This window comes from Anas acuta, chromosome 19 (genome assembly GCF_963932015.1).
Source record: "Anas acuta chromosome 19, bAnaAcu1.1, whole genome shotgun sequence".
Lineage (NCBI taxonomy): Eukaryota > Metazoa > Chordata > Aves > Anseriformes > Anatidae > Anas > Anas acuta.
In genome coordinates this window covers 11,352,437-11,375,892 of record NC_088997.1, presented here as the reverse complement: position 1 = coordinate 11,375,892, position 23,456 = coordinate 11,352,437, and the positions used below count along the sequence as shown (strand labels likewise).

Here is a 23,456-nt window from a genome sequence, read left to right as displayed (position 1 = left end):
ATGTGATAATGGGAAATGGTTTGAGGTAAAACCATGCTGTTTCCATACGACAGACATATAAATATCCTCTGACTCTGTTCCCCCACCACATATACCTCTGCCTCCCACATCCTCTACAAAATCAGACACGCCAGTGCACACACATAGCCTCGCACACACAAGAATGTGCCCCACACATACCCCAGGTGCCTTGGTCCCCAGATGGGCACTGTCTGTGTGACAAGGCAGTGGCTGGGCACACTTCAGAGGGCACGACTGGGGAAGGCTGTCATGGCTTTGGGGTTGTGCGCGAAGCTGACAGGCACAGAGGACACGTGAGCCACCCATGTGCCCTCGTGCCCATGTGCTAGGGCATGGATCAGGGCCAGCTCCCTGCCCACAAGCGTGCTCTTCTGCAGCTTTGTGCCAGTGAAGGTGACGCAGTTCCCATAATGGAGCCTGCAGGCACCACACCCATATTGTCAGCAGCCCTGCAACATCACTTGTCCCATCTTCCTGCTCCTCCAGGACACCACTACAGCTCTGCCACCAGCCCCAGCATATATATGGGTCCTTCTGGCTGGCAGTAGAAGACAGCAGGCACCCTGGCTCTCTGAGCATCCCAATGGAGTTGCTCCTCACTTTCCCACCAGTAAACCAAAACACAGTTCTTTTGTGCTGCTGGGGTGAAAAAAACACCAGAAAATCTGCTTTATCCCAGCTGTTGTTCCCAGGACAAGGCTTTGCAATAGTGCAGAGCAGGTCCCAATGGAGAAAGTGTAGTGCTGGGCACAGTTTGCCTGTGTCATGCTCAGCACATCATCTGCTCTGTTCAGTCAGTATTTCTTCTTCCTAACGCAAAAAGTCTCTTACTGTTTCATTTTTTTCCCTGCTGCTTATAGGTCAGACTTGGCTGCCCTGAGACTGGGAAAGCACCTCTCAGCTGTCTTGTGATTTCCCTCTAGTGTTGTGTTTTCCCTGCTGCACCTCAGGCAGGAAGGCTCATGGGGGACCCAAAGGGCAGCATGGGCAGACCCAGCCCTGTCCCTGGCCATGAGCGTTTTTCTGTGTCCCAGGAGATGGTGCTGGTGATGGGGACCATGTGGAGGGGTCTTCTGCAATCCTGTTTCTGCCTGCTGAGCTGGGAGGATGAGCAGCTTCCCCCTCCTTTCTCTCTCTCTCCTCAGCAGGGTTCTAGCAGACAGGAGCAGCTTAAAGTAGGGACCAGGGGGGTCAGCATGACTGCAAAAATCTTACCCCATCCTATGGCCAGCATGCCTTTAGCTTTGTTCCCCAAATCCTCCCTGATCCTCTTTTCTGTGAGGGGACAGAGCACGGATGCAGGGAGCCTGGGGGGGTGGGAGGTTATGCTCCAGACCTGACACTCGGGAGAGGCAGGAGGAGCTTGGCTCTGCAGCTGGATCTTTTCCGGACAGTCCCTGGCTGGAAGCCCAGGCTTCTGCGGGAATTTCCCTTAGTCTCTCTGCTTTCGGTTTCCTTGCTGGAGCTCCCAGAGCAGCAGTCATGCCAGCCCTGCTCACTGACACCCCAGCCCTGGCTTCCAGTGAGCCAGGATGAGTGTGAGATATAAGGGGGGGGGGGGGGGGGGGGGAGGCTCAGAACAATGGGGTGCACCTGGGTGCAGGGGAGCAGCCTGCCCCCAGCCTCTTGTCTGCCGCTAGCTCTGGGCAGGGCAGGGCAGGGCTGCTGGGCGATGCATCAGCTGCCTGCAATGGTCCTCTCCTGAGGCTTGGGACAACACCAGACTTTCCCCAGCTCTTTCTTGCTTGCTACAAGGCTTCTTGTGTGTTTAGAGAGGTGGACAGAAACCAAGGAGACTGGCATATTGAGGCTGCTGAATGTGCACAGGCTTCTCTTTCCCTGCCTGTGCTCAGTAATGCCCAGAAGGCACCCAGACCTTTGTAGTCCCATGGGCAAAGCATCAAGCCTTGGGCACTACTGGAAGCTAAACCTGGTATCTTGGTCCTCTCTGGTCATTTGGGGAGCTTGAACCCTATTTAGCTCTCCCCTTACTGCCTGTGAATCTGGGAAAAGCCCTGGGATAGGTGGTGAGCAACCCCACAGGCAGCATTCTCTCCCTATGGCCATTCTTCCTAACCTGATTCGGCAGCTATCCCCTTCATCAGCCCTCAGGGGGTAAAGAGTGTAAGGAAGTACTTCTTGCCTCCTCCCTCTCTTAGCTGTCCTCACCATGAGGAGTGGAGTTGTGGTTACTTCTGGACAACTTTGCTGAAGTATTAAGGGAGGCATATCCTGTCACAGCCTCCCCCTGCAGCTCTCCTGTGTTAGCTGTTGTTTTGGATCTGACCTCACAACTCAGTGTCTTTGAATTTTGTCTTTCTAAGCTATGTGATGCTGTCTGTGTGGCAGATCCTGAGTGGCAGCTCCACATCACTCAGGAAACCTTTCTCCTAAACCCATTTTTATAGCACCCATCACTGGTGCTTCTCTATGGAAAGCAAGGACTGCTTGGATCAGTGATGAGCACAGAAATGATCTGTATGTCTGCTTAGCTCTGGTTGGGAAAGTGATGGTCTCTCTGGTTGCTCTCCTTATTGCTGCCCTCTACTCCCAAGGTGAACCCACTTCTGTCTTTGGGTTGTTTTTGTTCTCCTGGAGGACGAAGGTCTCATCATTGTGACCTGTAAGGCCTGACAAACAGGCATGGGTGCTCTGACTCTTTGGCCTGGAACATGGCCCAGCAGGAGCGCTTGTTCTCTGCTGGTAGTACACGGTTGATTTTCCTTATTATGCCTGAGGACTCTGGGAGAGTTCCTGAGGAGAAGAAGTTCCTGAGGAGTCCAGTCACAGGCAAGCAATGGCAAGGCCTTTCAGGAAGTCCAGCTGGAGCTTTGCTTGACTGGGGACTGCCCACAGAGCCAGATAGGGCAAGGGGGGCTGAAGCTGTTGGAACTACTGCCCCTTCCCACTACAGACTTCAGCATATCTTCACTGGTGGTGCAGGAAGCCTGTGTCCTGTTTGCCCATCCTTGCCCAGTGGGGAGAAAGTCCCAAGGTCTCTGGGGTGGGAATGGTTAGGGTTAGGTGCTCTCACTCTCCATGTGTGTGGGATGGCAGGGTCAGCATCCCTGATGTGTCTCCTTCTGGTTGTAGGGATTCAGTCCTACACTCCAAATCTCTTTCAGCCAGCCCTGTCACAGCTGTGCACTGCTTCATGCTTGCTTGGCAGAAGCTTTCCAGGAAATGTGAGAAGGAGCCTTCCTACACTGCCAGCTGGTGCCAGCAGCCAGCTCTTGTGTGGGTAACACACCAGCCCTGGGCCCATTCAGGAAGCTTTTGACTTGACCCCACAAGTCTTTCTCTATCTTGGGACCAAGAGTTGGGTTTGTTGGGTGTTATCTGGGACTGGCCATCACTCTGTACTGGCAAGGAGAGAGATTTTCCAGCTGCAGGGAGGTGGCTGAGAAAGACCTGCCTGTACTGGTGAAGGGACAAGCCCTGCAGAAGGATGGGATGTTATTCTGGGAAATCTGTCTTGGTTTTATGTGGCAAGGTTTTGGTAGCAGGGGTCTGCAGGGTTGGCCTCTGTGAGAAGAGTCCAGAAGCTACCTCATGTCAGAACAGAGCCAGCTCCTGCTGGCTCCAAAAAGGACCCATTGATAGCCAGAGTTGAGCCAATAAGTGATGTTTGCACCTCTGTGAGAGCAGATTTAAGAAAGGGGGGAAAACAAAACAAAACAAAACAGAAAATTGATGTGCAACAACAACTGGGAGAGAGATGAGTGAGAACCAGCCCTGCAACCCCCAAGGTAAGTGCAGCAGGAGGCAGGAGGTGCTCCAGGCACGCAGCACAAGTTCCCCTGTGGCTTGTGGAGAGGCCCCTGGTGGAGCAGGCTGTCCCCCTGCAGCCCATGGGTCCCACATGGAGCAGATCTCCACGCTGCAGCCTGCGGAGGAGCTCCGGTGGAGCAGATGGATGTGGCCTAGAGGAGGCTGCGGCCCATGGAGAGCCCCTGCAGGAGGAAGCCCCGGGCTGGAGCTGAAGCCCGTGGAGAGGGGCCCACGCATGAGCAGGGGCCTGGGGGGAGCTGCTGCCCGTGGGAGACCCGTGCGAGCAGTTTGCTCCTGGGGGATGGACCCCGTGGTACAGAGCTGTGTGGGAGCAGTTACTGAGGAACTGCTGCCTGTGGGCAGCCCCCACAGGCTTAGTTCAGGAAGGATGGCGTCCTGTGGGAGGGACCCTGCATGTAGCAGGGGTAGAGAGTGACCATGAAGGAGTGGCAGAGATGAAGCGTCAGGGACTGACTGCAGATCCCATTCGCCATTTCCCTGTGCCACTCAGGAGAGGTCAGAGAAGAGGGTGGGTGGGGAGGAAGTTTTTTTTTTAATTTGTTTTTAGTTTCTCACTGTTGTAATCCAGTAGTGATAGGCCATAAATTACATAAATCTTCCTATGCTGAGTTTGTTTTGCCCATGACAATAACTGTTTGTCAATAAATCTCCATGTCCTTATCTCAACCGTGGCACCCTTTCATTCATATTTTCTCCCCTTTTTCTTTTAAGGAGGGGAAGAGAAATAGAGAGGTTGTGGTGGAATTCAGCTATGTAAACCACCACAAAACCATCCCAGCCTGACTGAGGAGGAGCCCCCGGGTGACGTGTGGTGTGCAGAGATCTATGCCCACATGATGCCTGCCCCAGCAGATACCAACTACTCTGTCTGCAGCAGCCACTCAGGCCTGCAGTCTGTGGTCCTCCTCCCTGCCTGCCAAAGTCTGCGGCAAGAGGAGGCAGAGCCAGGAGTCTTTCATGGGACCTTCTCTGGTTTCTCAGCACCTCCCCTTGGCTGGCTGCCTGCACAGTGGTCACACAAAAGACAGTTCCCAGACTTGATGTGGCACCACAGTGCAGCTCTGCAGTGGTGCATCCCTTCCTCACCACAAAGGCTTCCCAGTCCTCTCCACATCTTCACCACCAGGAAAAAAATGGTCTGAGCTGCCCCACCACTGCTGGGTGAGGGCATTTGTGAAGTTTTTGGGGACACATGAGTCAGCATGGCATCTCAGCCCCAGCTTCTTTTCCTCCTCTTGCAAAGTAGTTTCAGTGTCATGAACACCATGGCCCCCTCTTCTCACTCATGGTGTTTGCCAGACAGGGCAAAGGGAGCACAACCTCACATCCTTTAGGACCCCGAAGCCCTGCAGAACCAAGGCTGCTGTGAGCACCAGACCTGACACCCATGTGGATTTCATTGTCCCCCATCTCCTGCTGACAGGTCTCTGTACATTCCACAGGCTTCTGACAAGGTGGGTTGGAGGCACCACCCCTGGGGATCCTGCCCCTATGCCTGGGAACCCGACTGACCAGACAGGGCTCTTCCCATCCCAGACCTGGGCGCTCGCATCCCTTCCTCTACTGCAACCTCTCTCTCCCTCCTCTGCTTCTGTCCTCAACCTCCCAGCTCTCTGCCTCTTTCATCTGTGCCTCCTTGATGGTTCCTGTCCCACGGGGTGCCCTGCACCCAACTCCACCCCCTACACTTTTCTTCCCCATCCCTAGGGAGAGCCACTCTGTTCTGCCTGAAGCTGTTTCCTTGTATCCCATCACCAAGGATCTGGAATCCCTCCACAGCTGGGTCCCCCGGGGACAGGACCCTCTCAGCATGCGGACACTACACAGGCAGGAAATCTGCCAGGATTCAAGGATGGGATCATTTTGGGTTGTGATATTTTGACATGGACACATACACAGATGTCTCCGGGCTCCCTGTTGCCTGCTCTCACTGTTAGAACATGCTGCCAGCTCAGCCAGTCAGATGAAAGCACAGCAGGGCTGCAAGGCCACAATGACAGCGTCCACTGTGCACTTTAGCTTGGCGAAGCTTCTGCATCTGTTTCCTGCCCCAGGCTGCAGGGAACACAGCTTCAGTCTGTAGAGAGCCCTGGGAGCAGTGGGTTAGAGCTCTGTGCTCAGATTCTGCCAGAAATTGAGACTTTGAGGCAGCTAATAAAGAACTTCATAGGAAAGGGTGGTCATTAATCAGGGAGACCTGTGGAAAGGTGGTGATGAGCAAGGGGAGGACAGGAGACAACACAAACACCTGCAGACCACTGTAGCACCAGTGGGCTTGGGGTATTTAACAGAAACTGTGTCATCTCACACTGGTTTGCTTGCTCCAAACTATGGAGGAAAATTATGGCAATGAGGGGAGGGCTGAGAAATAAGTCCCAGTGAGTGAAGAAGAGCTCATTTCCTTGTAAACAGTGGCCTGGGAGGTGAACATGGACATGCACAAACTGCCTGCACAAGGTCAGGTCAGCTTACAAAAGCTTTTTTTTTTTTGCTTTGGGCAGCTTGATGGAAGCAGCCCAGGGCACATAGCGAAGGTCCTCTCCCCCCTGCACAGAGCTTCAGTGGCAGGAGGTCAGACCCAGCAGTTTCGTTTTCCACCCACAAAGACATCAGCGAGCTTTAAATGCAAACCATAGCTTGACAAAGTGTTTTTCTTGTTTTTACTCAGTGTGCTTTTTAAAACCAAATTCAGGTTTTCTTTGCAAACCAGCTGCAGACAGATCTGCAGCAGATAATGGGTGCCTGTGGTAAAACACTAAGAAGATAGGGCCAGAGCAGAGCATCAGATCCTGCAGGACCAGCTCCACCAGCTCCTGGCCTTGGTCACTCGTGATGGGGGCAAGGGCTGGCTCACAGCAGAGCAGGGGCTGGGAGGATGCAGCCCTGGGCAATGCTGGGTGCTGGAGACTAGGGAGGCAATGCAGGAGGGAAGATTTAGGAAAAAGAAGGATGAGGCATTTCCAGGTGGGAAGTCATGGCCTGTCTCCTGCCTCTCCCAAGGTGGTTGTGGTGGAGTCCTTCTAGACAAGTACCTTCCAAGCACCAGCTCTGGGGTAGACAGGTGCTGGGATGTGTAGCAGAAAGGTCCCTCCACACTCCAGCACTCCCAGGACCAAGTGCTTTCTGCCTTCCTCTGGGGCTGGGCAAGAGATGACACAGAGTGAAGAGAGCAAGAGAAAAATCTTTATTCTTTGATACCAGCAAGACACAGCATTTTGAGAATAAGGCTGAACAACATGATTCCACAACCAGCATCCCATAAATATCCAGTGTACCATTTCTTCCATTAAGGAAGGATTTCATTCATTGAATCTCATTCACAGCATCTGCTGTACTGCAGGGTTCAGCCAGCTGGCTTGGTAGTCAGACTGCATTTACATGACAGCACTCATACCTAGTTTTGACAGACCACTTCCCACAAATAGCTCCTAAGATAAGATTCCCCTCCCATTCTAGCAGCAGAGGCGCAAGGAGTGGATGGAGTTTAGTCACAGCTCACACAGCAGGCTATGCCAGGCCATGTCTGCAAGGCCAGGAGGTAGGTCCCCAGCATCATAGCTGCCCAGTAGGGGTGGCTAAATTGTAAAAGATAAACAATGCCCTTGCAAGACGAAAGGAAATTCAGGGCCCCTGAAGCGTCTGTTGGCCTCGGTGCTCAGAACAAGCAGGATTTCTGGTCCATGCCATGACTTTGCTGGATGGTCTTGCAGGACTCTCCTGGCAGGTTCCTCTCAGCTCCCAGTGCTCAGTGCAGCTCCAGGAAGTTTACATATTCCTTCACCCACCTGGCATCAGGTTTAGCACAGACCTGCCGACTCCTCCTGGTGATGAACCTGTCAAGCCAGGCAGAGAGGTGTTATAGTCCTGGAGGTAGAAGGGACATGCCAAAGTGGCAGCCAGGGCCTTGGGTTGCTTTCTGGACACCTGCTGACCTGTCCTGTGATCAGTGCTGGCTCCCAAGGGGATCATTTACCCTCACATAAACCACAAGCTCCAGGGGAGCCTGCTAAACCCAGGCATCAAGGAGAGCTCTAGGTGCCCTGGGAGAAGCCCCCATGCTCAGACATTCCTGTCCCTGTCCAGTCTGGAGGTGAGCCTGGATGCAGTGTATGGGCATCTGGCATTTCTGGGGCAAGCATCTGCTGGCCTCAGACCCCTAGTCTACATCAGGTACAAGTCTCACGAGTGGCACGTTATGTGCCTTGGGCTCATGGCCACAGGGAGGCTACGCAGGAATATCCTTCCCACACCTTGTTCCCAGCACCAGGATGGCCCTATTTGTCATCTGAGGAGGATGAGTGCTCACATACAGCATGTGGGGCCTGTGGTGGCTGCCCCCTGACTCCATGCATGATTCCTAACACCACCATGCTCTTAGTCCCAGTGGATGGCAGGAAATTTTGGAGCAGAGCCCAAAGGCTGGTGGAGCCTTTCCCAAAGAGCTCAGAGCAGGAGCCAGTACTTACACAACTGCTGGCTGTGGGCATTTGCTGCTGGTGTAGAAATAATCCTTCACATGACTCTGGGGCAGCTTCTGTGAGGTATAGCTGAAGCAGCAGATGGTTGTGTCAGCTCCAACTGGAAGAGATCAGGAAGGACAGCATGAGTCTACCATGAGCAACCATTCCCTTACTCAGCTGTGGAGCCCTCTTCTTATCCAAATTAACCATAAAGTCAGCAAAAAATGACAGTGCTTAATGAAAGTCACTGCTAGAGTGTCTTGCTAAAGGCTTTCTCCCTCACTACCAATGATAAACATCCCCTTGGTCACTCTAGTATCACTCCTAAAGCCTGGTAACAGAAGCAGAGTTGTGAAACCTGAAACCTTTAATACTTGTGAAGTAAAATTCATAATTACCTCCCTAAGTTAAAAGGATGCTGGAAAGGAGAACCAATTCAAAGAAAGCATGAAAAGCTATTCACACAGGTTTTTAATCTTTGAAACTTTTTCCATCTCTTCTTCAAAATTATTGCCTTCAGAGCAAAAATCCTGAATGCCAACATCCCACCCCAGGAGAGCAAAGAGTTGTACTCACTTGGACCAGAAAAGGCCTGAGAAAAGAGGCCAGCAAGCAGGAGGATGGAGAGGGCTGCACTAAAGATGTTCATTATAGACGGAGGCGAGCTGCAAGGCAGAAGCAGGATCAGATCAGGTTTCTCCTTCGTCTGGTGCAAGATGGTTTGGATGCTCCTTGCTTTTTATAGGGGTAGCAGCAGATTTCAAGGCAAGTATTCGGAATTTCCAAAGCGTAACAGAGCTGATGTCATGGCACCTTTGCCTCAGAAATACTGAAATAAAGAGGAAGCAGCAGGTTTAGGAAATACTAAAATAGCCTTTGTGTAAGGTGGGGTAAGTCTGAACAAACCAGCACCCTCACGAGGGCTATACTGACCAAGACAGGATATGAAATAGCTCTTGAGAAGCAGGTTTGCACTTAGGTTCACCAAGATGACAGCAAACCCCAACAAGCTCATCTCAGCAGCCTCCCACAGGGCCAGGAAGATGTCAGCCCAATGTCCTTTTCAAGAACCCAAGTCCTGAGCACAAAGGTGCTCAGCCCCTTGAATGGCTTGGGACCAGGTCCAGTTGGAGGTCCTGTGGTGGGCTGGGACACATGTGAGGGGCAGCGTGGGCAGTGTGCATGCTCCGAGCACCACTGCCTGTGCAGGTAGCAAGGATAGCTGGCACCCTGGGGAGGCTGTAGCCCTGGGAAATCTTTGAGAGACACAAAACCCTCAAAGCTGTGCTCCCAGAATGGAGCTCAGGACCTCCCAGTACACACCAGCATCAGCCAAGAAAGGGGATGCTTGCCTGGTAAGTCCACCTTGAAGGTTTCCTCTACAAACACTGACTTCTCCCAGACATGTGGGGCAAACATAAGCACCAACCTGGGCTTGGGGAAAGGTGGGATGAAGAAGGCAGAGCAGGAGGCTCCCCTGCTTGGGACCTGATCTCATGTCAAGGCAGAGCCCCATCACCATGTGCACACTCACAGTCATGGGCCTCGTGATGGGCTCCCCAGGTTGCCGCAGGGAGCATTTCCCCTTTCTCCACCTCCCTCTTCTCTTCAGCTGGCACCACATTTGCCAGCTCACAGCCTGTGGTTTCTCCGTGAATTTCATGCCTGGCTCCCAGAGACAAGTGCTGCTCACGAGGCACCACGAGCTCCTCTCCCTGGGGTTTCCTTGCTGTCCTGTGGCTCCTGCAGTGCAGTGGACTGCCATAGGAGCTGTGTTCTGTTCCCATGGCATGGTGTCCCCTTCACCACTATGTCCCCAAAAACTGGGAGAATGAGAGGTGCTGCAGGAGGGCTCCGTGCTACAGGACAGCAAGAACTTAAGGCTTCCCCAAACCTCCCTCCCAGATGAGCAGGCAGGAGCTCTCCCGGTGGGCTAGAGGGGGGATGCCAGGCAGGTGAAGTGCCCTGGAGACCCCAAGAACTCCTGCCCTCAAATTAATGTGAAGGGTCTGGAGCTGAACCCAGTGATAGAGATAGTGGAACTGCTGTGACTGGCACCATGGGGTTGTCATAAATGCCTGGTGGCAGCAATTTGGGGCAGAACAGCAATATGCTAACAGGCACTTGGGCTTTGTCAGAGACAAAACCTCAACTGGGATTTTCCAAGGGATGTCCTACTCTTTGAGTTGGAAAGAGGGATTATTTATTGCTAATCCTCTGCTGAAAGTATTTTAGTATTGCACTTAGCCAAATATTCTGGCTAATTTATGCACTTATTGCATTATATACCCTAGATCCACAATGGGGTACAAAGCAAGGCCATGCATCTCAGCCCCATCTCCTTGCTGCAATGGTGGCTGCATTTTGTACTGGGTCCTGACCTATGCCTGTTGCTCCAAGGCTGCCCCTGGGGCTGGGACTTGTCCTTCAAAGGAGTAGTGCTTTTAGAGAATATTTTCATCCCCCACAGCTGCACATCACACACAGCCCTGCACACTGCTGACAAGGTGCAGCTTCTGGACTGCATTGCTTCCTTGTTGCATTCAGGGGGTGGCAATCACCCACCTCTCAGTCCTCTGCCATCACAGCCAGAGACTGTGCCCAGTATGTGTCATGCAAGTGAGGCTGCTGCTGCCAGCAGAGTGGTTACTGCCTATGACAAAACATCTGAAAGTCCCAGATAGAGATCTAAGAAACCGCAGAGAGATACTGACGCTGCCCCAACCACAAGACTGCCAGAGCCCATGCTCTGTTGGAGCTTGTAGAGGCAACCAAAACCATGAAATCTGCATATCTTTCTGATGATGCAGGGTATCTGCACCTCAGCCCAGCACGACTCCCCTCTCCCCTCTGCCCTAACGAGCACAAGGGGTGCAATAATGTTAGGTGTCTCTGGAGTCCACTGCACAGCCCAGCCTCATCCCTCACACTGGGGCTTTGGCCCTATGCAGGTCTTTGTGGTGGGGACATGGCTGAGATGCTGCAGAATTGCAAAGATGCGAGCGAGCCCCTGTTCTTTTGTCTTGGCTCCATCCTTGCTCTTGAGGGAAGGTGACACTCTTCTCTGCTCTCTTCATCCTACTCTGCAATTCACTAGTCAGTCCTCCAGTGTTATCCACTGCCTCCCTTTGTCCTTTCCTGCTTCCTGCAGCACAGCTCCTCAGGCAAAGGCAGCAAGCAGCAGCCATCATCCAGTGGACACAGCATGACTGGGGAGAGGCCAGGGCACCATAGGGACAGGGGAGCTGTCCCTGGATGTCCCTCTGTGACCCCAGACCATGTCAAGGAAGGACTGCAGGGGGTCCATGCGGACCGTGCCAGAGTTTGGATGGAGAGGGGAGCTGTGTGGCCATTTTAGGGAGCTGCATGGGGCAGGGAGAGCCCTGAAGGAGCCTCCCCAGGGCATTCTGTGTGAGCAAGTCCCCATCAAGGGACCCTGGCCAACACTGCCAGGAATGGGAACTGTGCTGGGGGATGTGAGAGAGAAAGAAGGAAGGAAGGAAGGAAGGAAGGAAGGAAGGAAGGAAGGAAGGAAGGAAGGAAGGAAGGAAGGAAGGAAGAGGCTGTGATGGCACATTCCTTTGTGTATTCAGCTAAAGACACGGGTGTAGCATAGGCTGGTGAAGGAGCAGAAGGAGCAGAGAGAGCTCCCTTGTCCTGCACATCATTTACTTTTCTGAACCATGCATGAGTGCGCAAGGTGCATGAGCCCTCTGCTGTCTTTTGTGGGAAATGCTCCTGGAGCCTTTTCATTCCTCTGCATCGTAGTCACCATTCGCCCGTCTGCTGGGAAGCCCTGCAGTGCCCCAGGTGCAAGCGTGGGGCTTGTCTCCCTGCAGCCTGACGCGGTGCTGCCCACTCTGGCAGCAACCACCTGAGGAATGGGGGCCCACTCCGAACCCCTCTGCTCTTCTCTGTTCTGTTCATTCTCTGTTCTGTTCAGCAGAAAGTCTATTTTTTTTTTTTTTTTTTTTTTTTTTTTTTTTTTAGGGGATGTGCACAGGCACTGGGGGAGAAGGTTTTGTTTTTGTCCCAGCCTAACCTCACTTAAGCTCCAGGGATTTTGTCCAATAAATTTCACTTAACAAAATAAGACTGAAAAAGACATTTCACTTAAGAAAAAATACTGTTCTGAAATAAAAAATGCTAAGTGAGGTGCTTGGGGCAAGGGTTGGTGGATGACAAGTGCCACTGCTGCATGATACCCATGTAGTGCTGCCTGTGTCCCTCACCTGTCCCCTCCTGCAGCACAGTTCCCAGAGCAAGTGGGCAAGTGTTTACTCATCTTCCTTCTGTGGGGTAAATGAAGGCAAAAGGCTCTGCTCCTTTAGGAGGACTCTCTCTGTAGACTAGGGTCACCTTCTCTTTGCAGCTCCAGCCAAACTCTCAAAAGATGGCACCAGGGAAAACAAGATACAGATTTTACTGTGCACCAAGTAGGAATGAGGACCCCAGACACAGCCCCTCTACCAGCACAAGGACTCAGAACCCTGTTTCCCTTGAGCAGGGGAAAGCTCTGCTAGTAATCATCAGCCTGTGCCTATGCTGTTCTGGTTCACCCAATTTCAGGGGCACCCTGGCTGAGTTCCATGAACTGGGTTTGCTGTGTCCATGATCACCTGTGATTTATGTCACCTTAGCCTGGCTATGCACAGCAGCACAAATGGGGTGCCTGCTCCATCAGCAGCAGGGCTGAACCTCCTTGGGTACTGCTGATTGTTTTCTTGAGCAATTGGACATCATTGTCTTTCCCAAACCTGCCTTCATTGGTGATCATAGCCTCAGCATAGCTAAGTTCTGCTTCCCATACCTGGCAGAGATGGTGTCCTCTTGCACAGAGGGTCTGCCCAATACCACAGCTCTCAGAAAGCAGCAGATGTCCCTGCAAAGTCCCACAGAAAGGCTGTGGCATCCATACCAACCAGTCTTCCCCTCTGGCTGTGGGGTCCATGTATCCATATCCCTTCAGAGCTTAGTTGGTCACCATCACGGAATCTGTCACCATTACCCTCATCTTATCCTTGGTAGTCTAGTGGGCAGGATTTGGCACTCTCATTGCCACGGCCTGGGTTCGATTCCCAGCCAGGGAAGGGGTTCCCCCACTGAAGGTTGCAGCCTTTTCCTGCAGTGCCCTGGAGCAGATCTTGGGGTTTGGAATGATGTGGGGTCAGTGCTTGGGTAACTTTTGGGGTCAGCAGCAACTGACTCTCCCTCACTGCCACAAGGCATCACCTCCAGCAGAAAGCTGTCCTGCATGGAGGGCAGCCAGAGCCTGTCCTGTGGCTGCAGGGAGCAGAGCGATGTGGCTTCAGGGAGGGTGATGTGACTGCAGGGATTAGGGCAATGCAGAGCAGAATGCTGCAGCTGTAGCAAACACAGTGTGGGTTTCTTCCTGTGATAATGAGATGTAGGTGTGCAGGGCTGCTCCAATGAACATAGTCTTCGTCATCCTAAAGGGAAGGGGGCCAGTAGGAGACTGGTGTCAGTAGCAGGTGGGGTCACATCCATCTGTCCCCTCCTGTGGACAAGAGGACAGGGGCTGTCAGTAAAAGCTCCCGCTGTGAGCAGGATTTGAACCTGCGTGGGGAAACCCCATTGGATTTCAAGTCCAACGCCTTCACCGCTCGGCCATCACAGCAGCTTGCATGATGGATTCTCCACAGGAGGATGTCAGGAGGGACTTTTACCTGGCCCTGGGGGGTCACAAAAGGACCCAATCCCATACTAGACAGGGGTCCCTCCTGCACACCCAGTGCTGGTATTTCTGCTACTGCTGTCACCTGCACTGCACTGTGCTGGGAAAGGAAACCAGGCACCATTCACAACATCAGTGGTTGTGATGTGGTAGAGGGACATGGCAGGAACTCTGTGTCCCATCTCATCTCCTTTCTAACAGCAAAAACCTGGCCCTGAACATTCAGCCCCAGCTGTCTTTCCCAGTCTGGGCACACCCTTGCCTGCTCTATCCCTCCTGATACACATACATTTGCTTCTGTGAAAATGGGTCCAGACTTAGCTAATTGAGGCCACCTGACACACAGACCAGGCAGTGTCCTGTCCCACAGCTGGCAGGTTGATATTGCCAGATTTGCATGGTTTTGACCTGCCTTTTGGCTTCTGGCAAAAGGGATTTGGAGAAAGGAATAAAAGAGACTGTTGAGTAGAAATCCTTGCTGAGCAGTCTACAGCAACCTACTTTGTACTACGGAAGTCCTATCTGGAGGACAGTCCTAGAAGCATTTGCCTATCTCTGGTTTGGGTGCCTATCTTTAGATATCCAAAGCCTTTCCTGGGTTCCCAGTGTGTCCTGGTTTTAGCTAGGATAGAATTAATTTTCCTCCTAGTAGCTGGTAGGGTGCTATGTTTTGGATTTAGGATGAAAATAATGTTGATAACACTGTTGCAGAGCAGTGCTTACACTAAGACAAGGACTTTTCAGCTTCTCACTCTGTCCTGACAGCAGGCAGGCTGGGGGTGCAGCAAAAGCTGGGAGGGGACAGACCCAGAACTGGCCAAAGGGGTATTCCATACAATCTGGTGTCATGCTAAACAATATATAGGGGTGGCTAGCCAGGGTTGGGGGGGAGCAGCTGCTCAGGGATAGGCTGGGCATCAGTCAGAAGGTGGTGAGCAATTACATTGTGCATCACTTGTTTTGTACATATTATTATTGTTGTTGTTGTTGTTATTGTTATTTTGTTTTCTGTCTTAATAAACTGTCTCTATCTCAACCCACAGGCTTCGGTTTTCTCATTTCTCTCCCCCATCCCAGAGAGGGAGGGGGAGAGGGTAAGCGAACAGCTGTGTGGTGTTTAGCTGCTGGCTGTGTTAAACCACAACACAGTGTTATGTCCAGGACCTGTGCAAGTGCTTCAGTATCTCAGTGCCACCCCCTCCCTTGGGTGACTTATTAGCAGGAGCAGCTTGGATAGAAACCTCACTGTGCAGGAACTGCATGTTCAGTTCAGTTTGGGCGCAGCTTCCAGCCCAAAGTAGGGTCTTACTGCACTGCCACCCTCCCTGGCGTCTGTCTTTGTAGTTTGATTTTCTTCCTCCACTGGCCAGGGAGGGAGGAGCATGTTCCTGGCGTACTCAGCCTTGACACAGTCACACATGCATGTAAGAATGCGTATGCATGAATGCCTGCCTGCTCATATGAACCTGTGTGTTGGATTCATAGAATCATTCAGATCAGAAAAGATCTCTAAGATCATCTAGTCCAACCTTTAACCTAGTACTGACAAGTCCACCACTAAACCATGCTACTAAGTTCTACATCTACATGTTTCTTGAAGACCTCCAGGGATGGTGACTCAAACACTTACCTGGGCAGCCTATTCCAATGCTGCACAACCCTTTCAGTAATGAAAATTTCTCCTAATATCTAACCTAAGGAAACCAGGTCCTTAAACCATCTCTATCTCTGCACACATGAAATAGTGAATAGAATAAGACTAACAAATGTGATAGAGCTAAATAGAGGGGTGAGTGGGGGGAATCTGTCTTTGGACAATTATGGAAAGACTCAAGAGAAAAATTAAGCTTAAATTCATCCCTTTCAGTTATTCAGTCCTTTCCCTCTTCTAGGCTCCATATTCACACTCACAGCTAGGAGATGCATCCTCTAGATCTCCTGAAATGACTGTGGGGTTCAGCTTAGGATTTGGCACAAGGGAGAAGAGCTTTCAGAGCTGGAAAGCACTACTGTCCTGATTGGCACAGTTAGTAAAGCTGAGGTCTATGGTCTACAATGAGCTATTTCGTGTTATTCCTTTTGAGCATGAAGTACTGTGCATTTGGTATCTGAAGAGCTCTGTTGAAGTGACGCTTCATTTTAGGGTAAGGGTTCAAACACCCTTCAGATGGCAAATGGAGGAACCTGGAAGGACAAGGTTCACAGAGCACAGAATACTAGAGCCCAAATGGAGGGGTCTGGAGGGGCCCACAGTGTATGTGGAAAGGACAGAGAGGCTCCAGACCCCAATGAAGGGACCTGGAGAGGATCAGAGGAGGTGTGGAGGGTCTGGAGAGCATTGGCAGCTAAACAGAGGAGATTGGAGCAGACCAGAGCATGAAGAAAATGTCTGACAGAGGTAAAGAGGGCATAAGGTTTGATCAGGACACCAGATGGGTCTGGAGAGGACCACATCCTCGACTGGTTCCTGCGGCTTGGCTAGACACAGGCTTTCATTACTCTGGTCAGAATTTCCATAACATTATTCTTTTTTTTTTTTTTTTTTTTTTTTAATTGTTGTTGACTTTTTTTTTTTCTTATCTCATCTTGTGTCATTGTCAGTGAACACCTGTTTTCATCTACAGTTCTTGGAATGTTTACAGACAAAACCATATTGCCTAATAAGAACAGGATGTATTTATAGAAAAATCTGAGAACAAGAGGAGAAATGACAGTTCATCTCATGTTACAAATGGCATTTTTCAATATTATGCAAGACAACAAACTACAACAAAAGCAGTACTCATGAGACAGACTTTTCTTCTTCTTCAGATAAATGTTCAAACACTCCTTCTATCTGCAATTTTTTGCCCTTTTATCTCCCAAGGTTCAGAGAATAATGGCTTTTCTCCAGTGCTGGTTTTGGTAGGCCCAGCACATTTCTCTAATACCCAGCCTAAACCTCCCCTAGCACAACTTAAGGCCATTTCCCCTCATCTTATCACTTGATGTTTGGGAGAAGAGCCTGATCCTCACCTTGCTACAACCTCCTTTAATGTAATTGTAAAGCACCTCCCTGATGTACTTTAATTATAAAGGTCTCCCTTGAGCCTTCCTTTCTCCAAGCTAAACAAATCCAGCTCCCTCAGCCACTTCTTGTAAAACATGTTCTCTAGACCCTTCACCAGCTTCGTTGTCCTTCTTTGGACACACTCCAGCATCTCAATGCCCTTCTTGTAGTGAGGGGCCCAAAACTGAACACAGTGACCTCACCAGAGCCAAGTACAGGGGGACAATCACTTCCCTAGACCTGCTGGCCACACTGTTTCTTACACAATCCAGGACGCTGTTGGCCTTCTTGGCCACCTGAGCACACTGCTGGCTCATATTCAGCTGGCTATTGACCAATACCCCCAGGTCTCTTTCTGCCAGGCAGCTTTCCAGCCATTCATCTCCCGGCCTGTAGTGCTGCTTGGGGTTACCGTGCCCCAAGTGCAGGTCTTGGTACTTGGCCTTTTTGAACCTCATAGAGTTGGCCTCAGCCCATCATTCCAGCCTATCCAGATCCTTCTGCAGACCCCTCCTACCCTTGAGCCTACATTCCTTCCTAACTTGGCGTTGCCTGTAGACCAACTGAGTATGCACTCCATCCCCCTGTCCAGATCATTGATAACGATACTGAAGAGAACTGGCCCCAACACTGAGCCCTGGGGGGCACAACTAGTGACTGGTCTCCAACTGGATTTAAATCCATTCACCACAACTTTTTGGGCCTGACCACCCAACCAGTGTTTAATCCAATGAAGCATACACCTTTGAGCAGCCATCTTCTTCAGGAGAATGCTGAGGGAAACAGTGTCAAAAGCCTTACTGAAGTCTAGGTAGACCACATCCACAGCCTTTACTTCATCCACTGAACATGTCACCTTGTTGTAGAAGGAAATCAAATTCATCAAGCAGGCCCTGCCTTTGATAAGCCCATGCTGACTGGGCCTGATCACCTGGTAGTCCTGTAAGTCTTCTCAGTGACTTTCTAGGTGCTTGACAGCCGCTCCTGCTTTGACTTTGTCCCAGATGCCCAGATGAGATAGGAACTGGTTCCAGAGCAGGAAGATAATGTAAACTGGAGAAATGGAGGACTTCAAAGAGAGGTAGGAATCTCACCACCAGGCCTTTGATGCTGTAAAGGCCTCTGGTGCCACCTCCTGAGCGTCCCACGGTGTTGCTGCCAGTCCAACACTGCTGTCCCAACAGCACTGAAAGCGTCCACTGAGAGAAGAGTTTGAAGTGGTCAGATCCCATGGAGCCTTCAAGAATGTATGCAGCTGCTGTGAGATGGGTACCAGCTCCTGCTGGTAGTATTTCGTGCTTAGGGGATTTTCTCAGCAAACTTTACCAGTTGCTGTCCCTGGGTGGAGAGTGAGAACTGCAGAACTGCTGGTGGTTGGGGTAGATTGTTTGAACCATGGACGGAAGGGAAGTGTTACGTGTAGGGGAGCCACAGAGCCCACCTTAGCCCATAGCGTCTTGGTTTTTAATTCACCTGATTTCAACCCACACTGTTGCTGTGTTTGGCCTCTTACTTATTGCCCAAGTTGATCCACAAGCAAACCTGTCCAAATCCTTGTTATAGTCTTGTGTCCATACAAGCCTTTTGTGTGTGTGTGTGTTACTTAAGTTTAAAGATCTTGTTGCTACAGCTAATTCTTGATGACATATTTAGCAAACACTATCAGTGGCTGCATAGCTACATATTTTTAGACTTACACTAAGATTTACAGGTGAGGATATGCAACCTAAATGGTATCACCAAGACATAATATGAATAACACAATAAGGGTCTGAAAGAGAAGAATTCTCAAACTTCTATTCACTCAGAACAGAGAGAAGATCTGATAGAGAGGCTATTGTAGTTGAGATAAGTTAATTGATGGATAATGAATGCCCTGGCTGCCCAGATGTCTTGTATGCTTTGCTGAATGGTGATCAGCATTGGTAGGCAATGCTCAAAAGCTCAAAAGATTGCACTGAAGAACCATAACTCCTAGCTGCAGGTGACATGAGTCAACTTGCCTGTGGGCAGTTGGAAGCCCTGGGTACTGTACTTAGACCTGAGCTGGAGTAATTGGCAGGACACATCTAGTGTCACACTTGCAATGCAAATGTCAGGTTACTTCAACCTTGGGAACGGGCATTGCAAAGTGACAATGCACACCCCTGAAGGCAGACAGTGTCCCTGTCTTTGCAGTTTCACTGTTCCAAGGGCAGCTTGGGGGTTTAGGCTTCACTGAGGCACTAATGCAACTGCAATGATACATGTCAAAAATAGAATCATAGAATCATCGAATATCCCAAGTTGGAAGGGACCCATAAGGATCATCAAGCCCAACTCCTGGCACTGCACAGGTCTACCCAAAAATTCAGACCATGTGACTAAGTGCACAGTCCAATCTCTTCTTGAATTCAGACAGGCTTGGTGCAGTGACTACTTCACTGGGGAGCCTGTTCCAGTGTGCAACCACCCTCTCAGTCAAGAACCTTTTCCTGATGTATAGCCTAAAATACAAAAGCAATTTAGCAAAATCACCCTGAGATACCCAGAATTCTGCATAAGTACAGTTTATATGTAGAAAGCTGGATGGACATGGTAGATCGTCAGTCAGGGTGAGCAGAGCGCCTCTAGTACCAGCTTCTGCTTTTGATTCTGAATTTCATTTTAGGAGTGGAAAAAAGGCATTGTATTTTCAGTTCCCAAAAACCTAACCTTCACACATATATAAATATTTGATTTAACGTGATGCATATTTGTTTGCAGTTTTCTTCTTTGTATATTTATCTATTTATTTTGTCTCGGTAAGATCTGTGAAAATATTTAAACACTAGGAAGGACTGGGTACTTAATCTTTTGGGATTTACATGGTTGATCATCAGTAAGAAGTTCCTCTTGAATGTCAGTCTCTCCACAACAGCTTGTATAATGTTCTATAGAATGATCATAAATAACAGTAGTGACACAGGGAAGGGTTTACACTGAACAGTGACTATTTCTGAGCAAACAGAACGGAATTAATTCCTGGTACATTTTGTATTTTTCTTTTGCTGTTCAGAAGTAAGATTTCACTTTTTTAAGATCAGTGATGTACTACTTTTGCAATTCTGACACTAAATCATCGTGGTGTCATAAAGTATTCTGCAATAATGAAATGCTTCTGAAATCTTTGCAGCCAGTACAGGGCAGGGAACTGGTGCTATGGTTGCCTTGGAGTGCCAGTGAATGTGGTACAACATTTAGCACACAGCTCACAAACATACATTGACCATGGTTTTCCTCTTTACCTGCAGCTTCTGGGCACAACCTGTGGGATTTTCACACAAAAAATGCAACACTCTTTCCTTTAGTATGACCTGCTGAGACATCCATTGTTGCCCACTCCCACTTCCACACATGGAGGCTCAAGATTCCCATTTGTTTAATTTCCAATGGCAAAGAGAGGTTGTCACCCCCATGTAGATGATCCTGTTGCCACCACCTGCCACAAAGCCTGGCTGCCCTCAAAGATCATTCAATAAATGCATCTAGGAGTAAAAACAAATAAACAAACAAAAAAAAGACAACCAAAAAAGCAGGTGCACAATGCACTGGACTGCTATCAGCCTGTGACTTCTGATGACAAAAATACTTACTACCCTTCTGGCAACAGTCTGCACTTTAAAAGTCAATGCAAATCAGGTGGTTTTCATAATACTGGCAAAAAACAATCTATCAGCATTGAATTTATACAAATGAGATGTTTTCAAAAATATTGAACCTCATTTTTAAAGAACTGAGGAAACTAAACTTTTTGATAGAGTCTTCAAGCCTGTGACATTTTTCTAGGAGAAGGGCTGGATGAAAATGAAGGACACTGAACAGGACAAATTTCTCTCTTCAGAAGGAAGAACTAGGAAATTCATTCAATTCTTGGATAAAGTTCTACCAACACTGACCAAGTGTTTGATTATTTAACTGCCAAGGTGATGAGCAAGAGTCAACACTGGCTTCTCAAGAAACCATGCCAAACCAATCAGGGCAGCAGGTACTTTGAAGAAAGATAAAGATACCACAGATAAGACCCAGTGGTGCTTTTGGCTCTGCTTCCAATTATATACTTGTAAGCAAACTATCAAAGCCTGGTCTCAAAGAAACTAATTCAGAGTGGGTATAAAACTAACTAAAGAACCTATTATTCAGACATGAATCACTTGATCTCTCTTTGAACACTGGATCACTTCTTCATCCACTACATCATAGGAGCGGAAAATTCAGCTGAGAAAACATACCATGTGATTTCTCCTCCACTTCCTGTCTGCAGTTTGTAGTTCTGGGATACCTGAACTATATTGGTGTCTTTGTGTCTAATACACTTTGAAAGGTTCTTTCTTCCATTAATTTGTCTGATCAGTCTCTGGACTTGTTCTGTGCTCAATGGTTTCACAGTTATGTGCTGTGTGTAAACCTCTCTCCTTTTGCTTATTTTTGTCCCTGTCTTTTGGTGACTTTAGTCTTCCTTTCATAAGGAGTTCTGGGCCCTTGCTGCTAATGAAAAGAGTTTATTATTCCACAGTAACATTCTTACACTCACCCATCTCATCTATCTGATCTCAAACTGAAATTATTAAGAAATCGAAGATGAATAAATTATAGCAGTATCTTTTGTGGATGATTCATTCTTACCTTTCAAAATTTTTGTCTTATTTTTGATTATTCTTCTGGGTTTAATTTATATAATTTTGCACTTGTTCCATCTTTCCTGGTAGAATGAGGAGTCAGTTCATAGTGTGGCAGAAGTAGTGATTTCAAGTCCCTCAGTGACTTGGACAGGATGGAAGTGCCTGCTTTTGCACTGAAGAAGGCAAGACCATGTGTAGGCATTTGGCTTACTGGTGGAGGAGAAGGAAGGATAGATATGTGCTCTTCATTTTCATAGTAAGATATGTTTTAAGTACTTCACCACTGGTAGAGGTGTTCAGATATATGTACACTCTAAGTCAGTACTTAATTTTCTTTTCAGTAAATTGATGGGCTTCTGAAAAAGCTTGTCTGAGCCTAAAAATTTGGCTACTTAAACTGAATACTCATATGAATATGAATAAACATATGAATATCATATCATATCATATCACATCATATCATATCGTATGAATAAACAGAGTACTCTTATTTTCTGAATATAGCTTTACCTGGTACAAGTGCCTTATGTAGGATGTTTTTGTTGTTGTTGTTTTTCCCCACATTGTGGTCATGAGCATTGTCTTTTGAAATAATCCTGACTGATGTTCAAAGAAGTAAATTCTTGCTTCTACCTTCCTGTTTGCCCACTGAAGTGCAGCCCTTTTTCCTACTGATCCACCTTGTTCTGTGCAACTGCCTTGTTCTTTGTCCAGTGTTTTTCATCCACAATTATGAACACAGATTTTATTTTAATTTCCAAATCATTGATGATCTGACAAGTTTTTAATTATACTAATAAAGTTATTAAGCAATTTGAAATGGGATACAACTTTGGTTTTCCTTGATACAAATTTTGGCAAGTACCTGAAATGGCACTTACTCAACTATGTCACTTTAAAATAAGGTTGCAATCTTTTTTTATTTTTTTATTTTTTATAAATATCATGTCTTCACTCCTGCCAAATCTACAGATTCTGATGGCTGGTTACTGCTTATGGTTTTGTATAGTGCTATGACAAATGCATGCAGCCTTCTTCTGCACACTTATGGTCAGCAGTTCATAGCACATATTCTGAAAATACAGGGCACACACAGAGAAACTGCATGCAAGCCCACCGGTCCACCAGGCAGACGTGCTTATTTTGACCTTTGCATACTCTGCAAACACATGTTGGCAAAAAGACACATCTCTGGCTTTCCAAACCAGCAGACATGTCAACCAAAAGGGAAAAAGAAGGCAAATTCCACCATTATCTTCTACCTTCATAAAATTAAGATGTTCCCTTTCACCTTGCAGAAAAGAAATGTGTGCCTTTACTCTTTTTCCTTTTTTACTGTTTTTTTTTTTTTTTTTTTTTCAATTTTTTATTTTTTCAAAAAGGAAGTACACATTTACCAAAAAGGGATAGAGGTGTGTACACCTTTCTTAATTCAGGAAAGTAAACCAGCAGATATTTCCTCTTGGCTCAACCTGGTCCCAAGTTCTCCCTTTTTGGCCACACCCAGGTCAGACCCAGCTGATTTCTGCCCTGCTGCAGATGTTATAAATGACTGGCTAGTTTCCCAGTCTTTTGAACTCTGCAGAGATGGAAGGTAAGATCAGTGCTTTTTAATCTTAAGTCTGTATTTAACCAGTTTGGTATTTCTGGTGTGGGTATTGATGCATTCCTTAACTGAGCCCAAGGAGATGAGGACACAGAGTAGAGCATTAGGAGCTGGTGTCTCTACTTACTTCTCTCAGCATACCTAAAATACATATATTTTGAGAAGTGAGAAAAAGGAGTTTTCCTCCCTCACG

At 48.6% G+C, this 23,456-nt stretch overlaps 1 protein-coding gene and 2 non-coding genes across 3 annotated transcripts; 1 reads left to right on the top strand and 2 right to left on the bottom strand.

Annotated features, from left to right (window-relative positions):
* Window positions 1–6,974: 6,974 nt before the first annotated feature.
* On the bottom strand, window positions 6,975–9,169 carry LOC137842180 (C-C motif chemokine 5-like). Its single transcript, XM_068655933.1, has 3 exons — window positions 8,850–9,169; window positions 8,280–8,391; window positions 6,975–7,646 (listed from the first exon to the last, which is right to left on the bottom strand). Exons 1-3 carry the CDS (start codon window positions 8,920–8,922, stop codon window positions 7,559–7,561), a joined length of 273 nt encoding a protein of 90 aa, XP_068512034.1. The 5' UTR covers window positions 8,923–9,169; the 3' UTR covers window positions 6,975–7,558.
* A 4,122-nt stretch (window positions 9,170–13,291) lies between these two features.
* On the top strand, window positions 13,292–13,363 carry TRNAE-CUC (transfer RNA glutamic acid (anticodon CUC)). Its single transcript has one exon. It is a non-coding gene; the product is annotated as a tRNA-Glu (tRNA).
* A 466-nt stretch (window positions 13,364–13,829) lies between these two features.
* On the bottom strand, window positions 13,830–13,911 carry TRNAS-UGA (transfer RNA serine (anticodon UGA)). The gene has a single exon. It is a non-coding gene; the product is annotated as a tRNA-Ser (tRNA).
* Window positions 13,912–23,456: the final 9,545 nt, after the last annotated feature.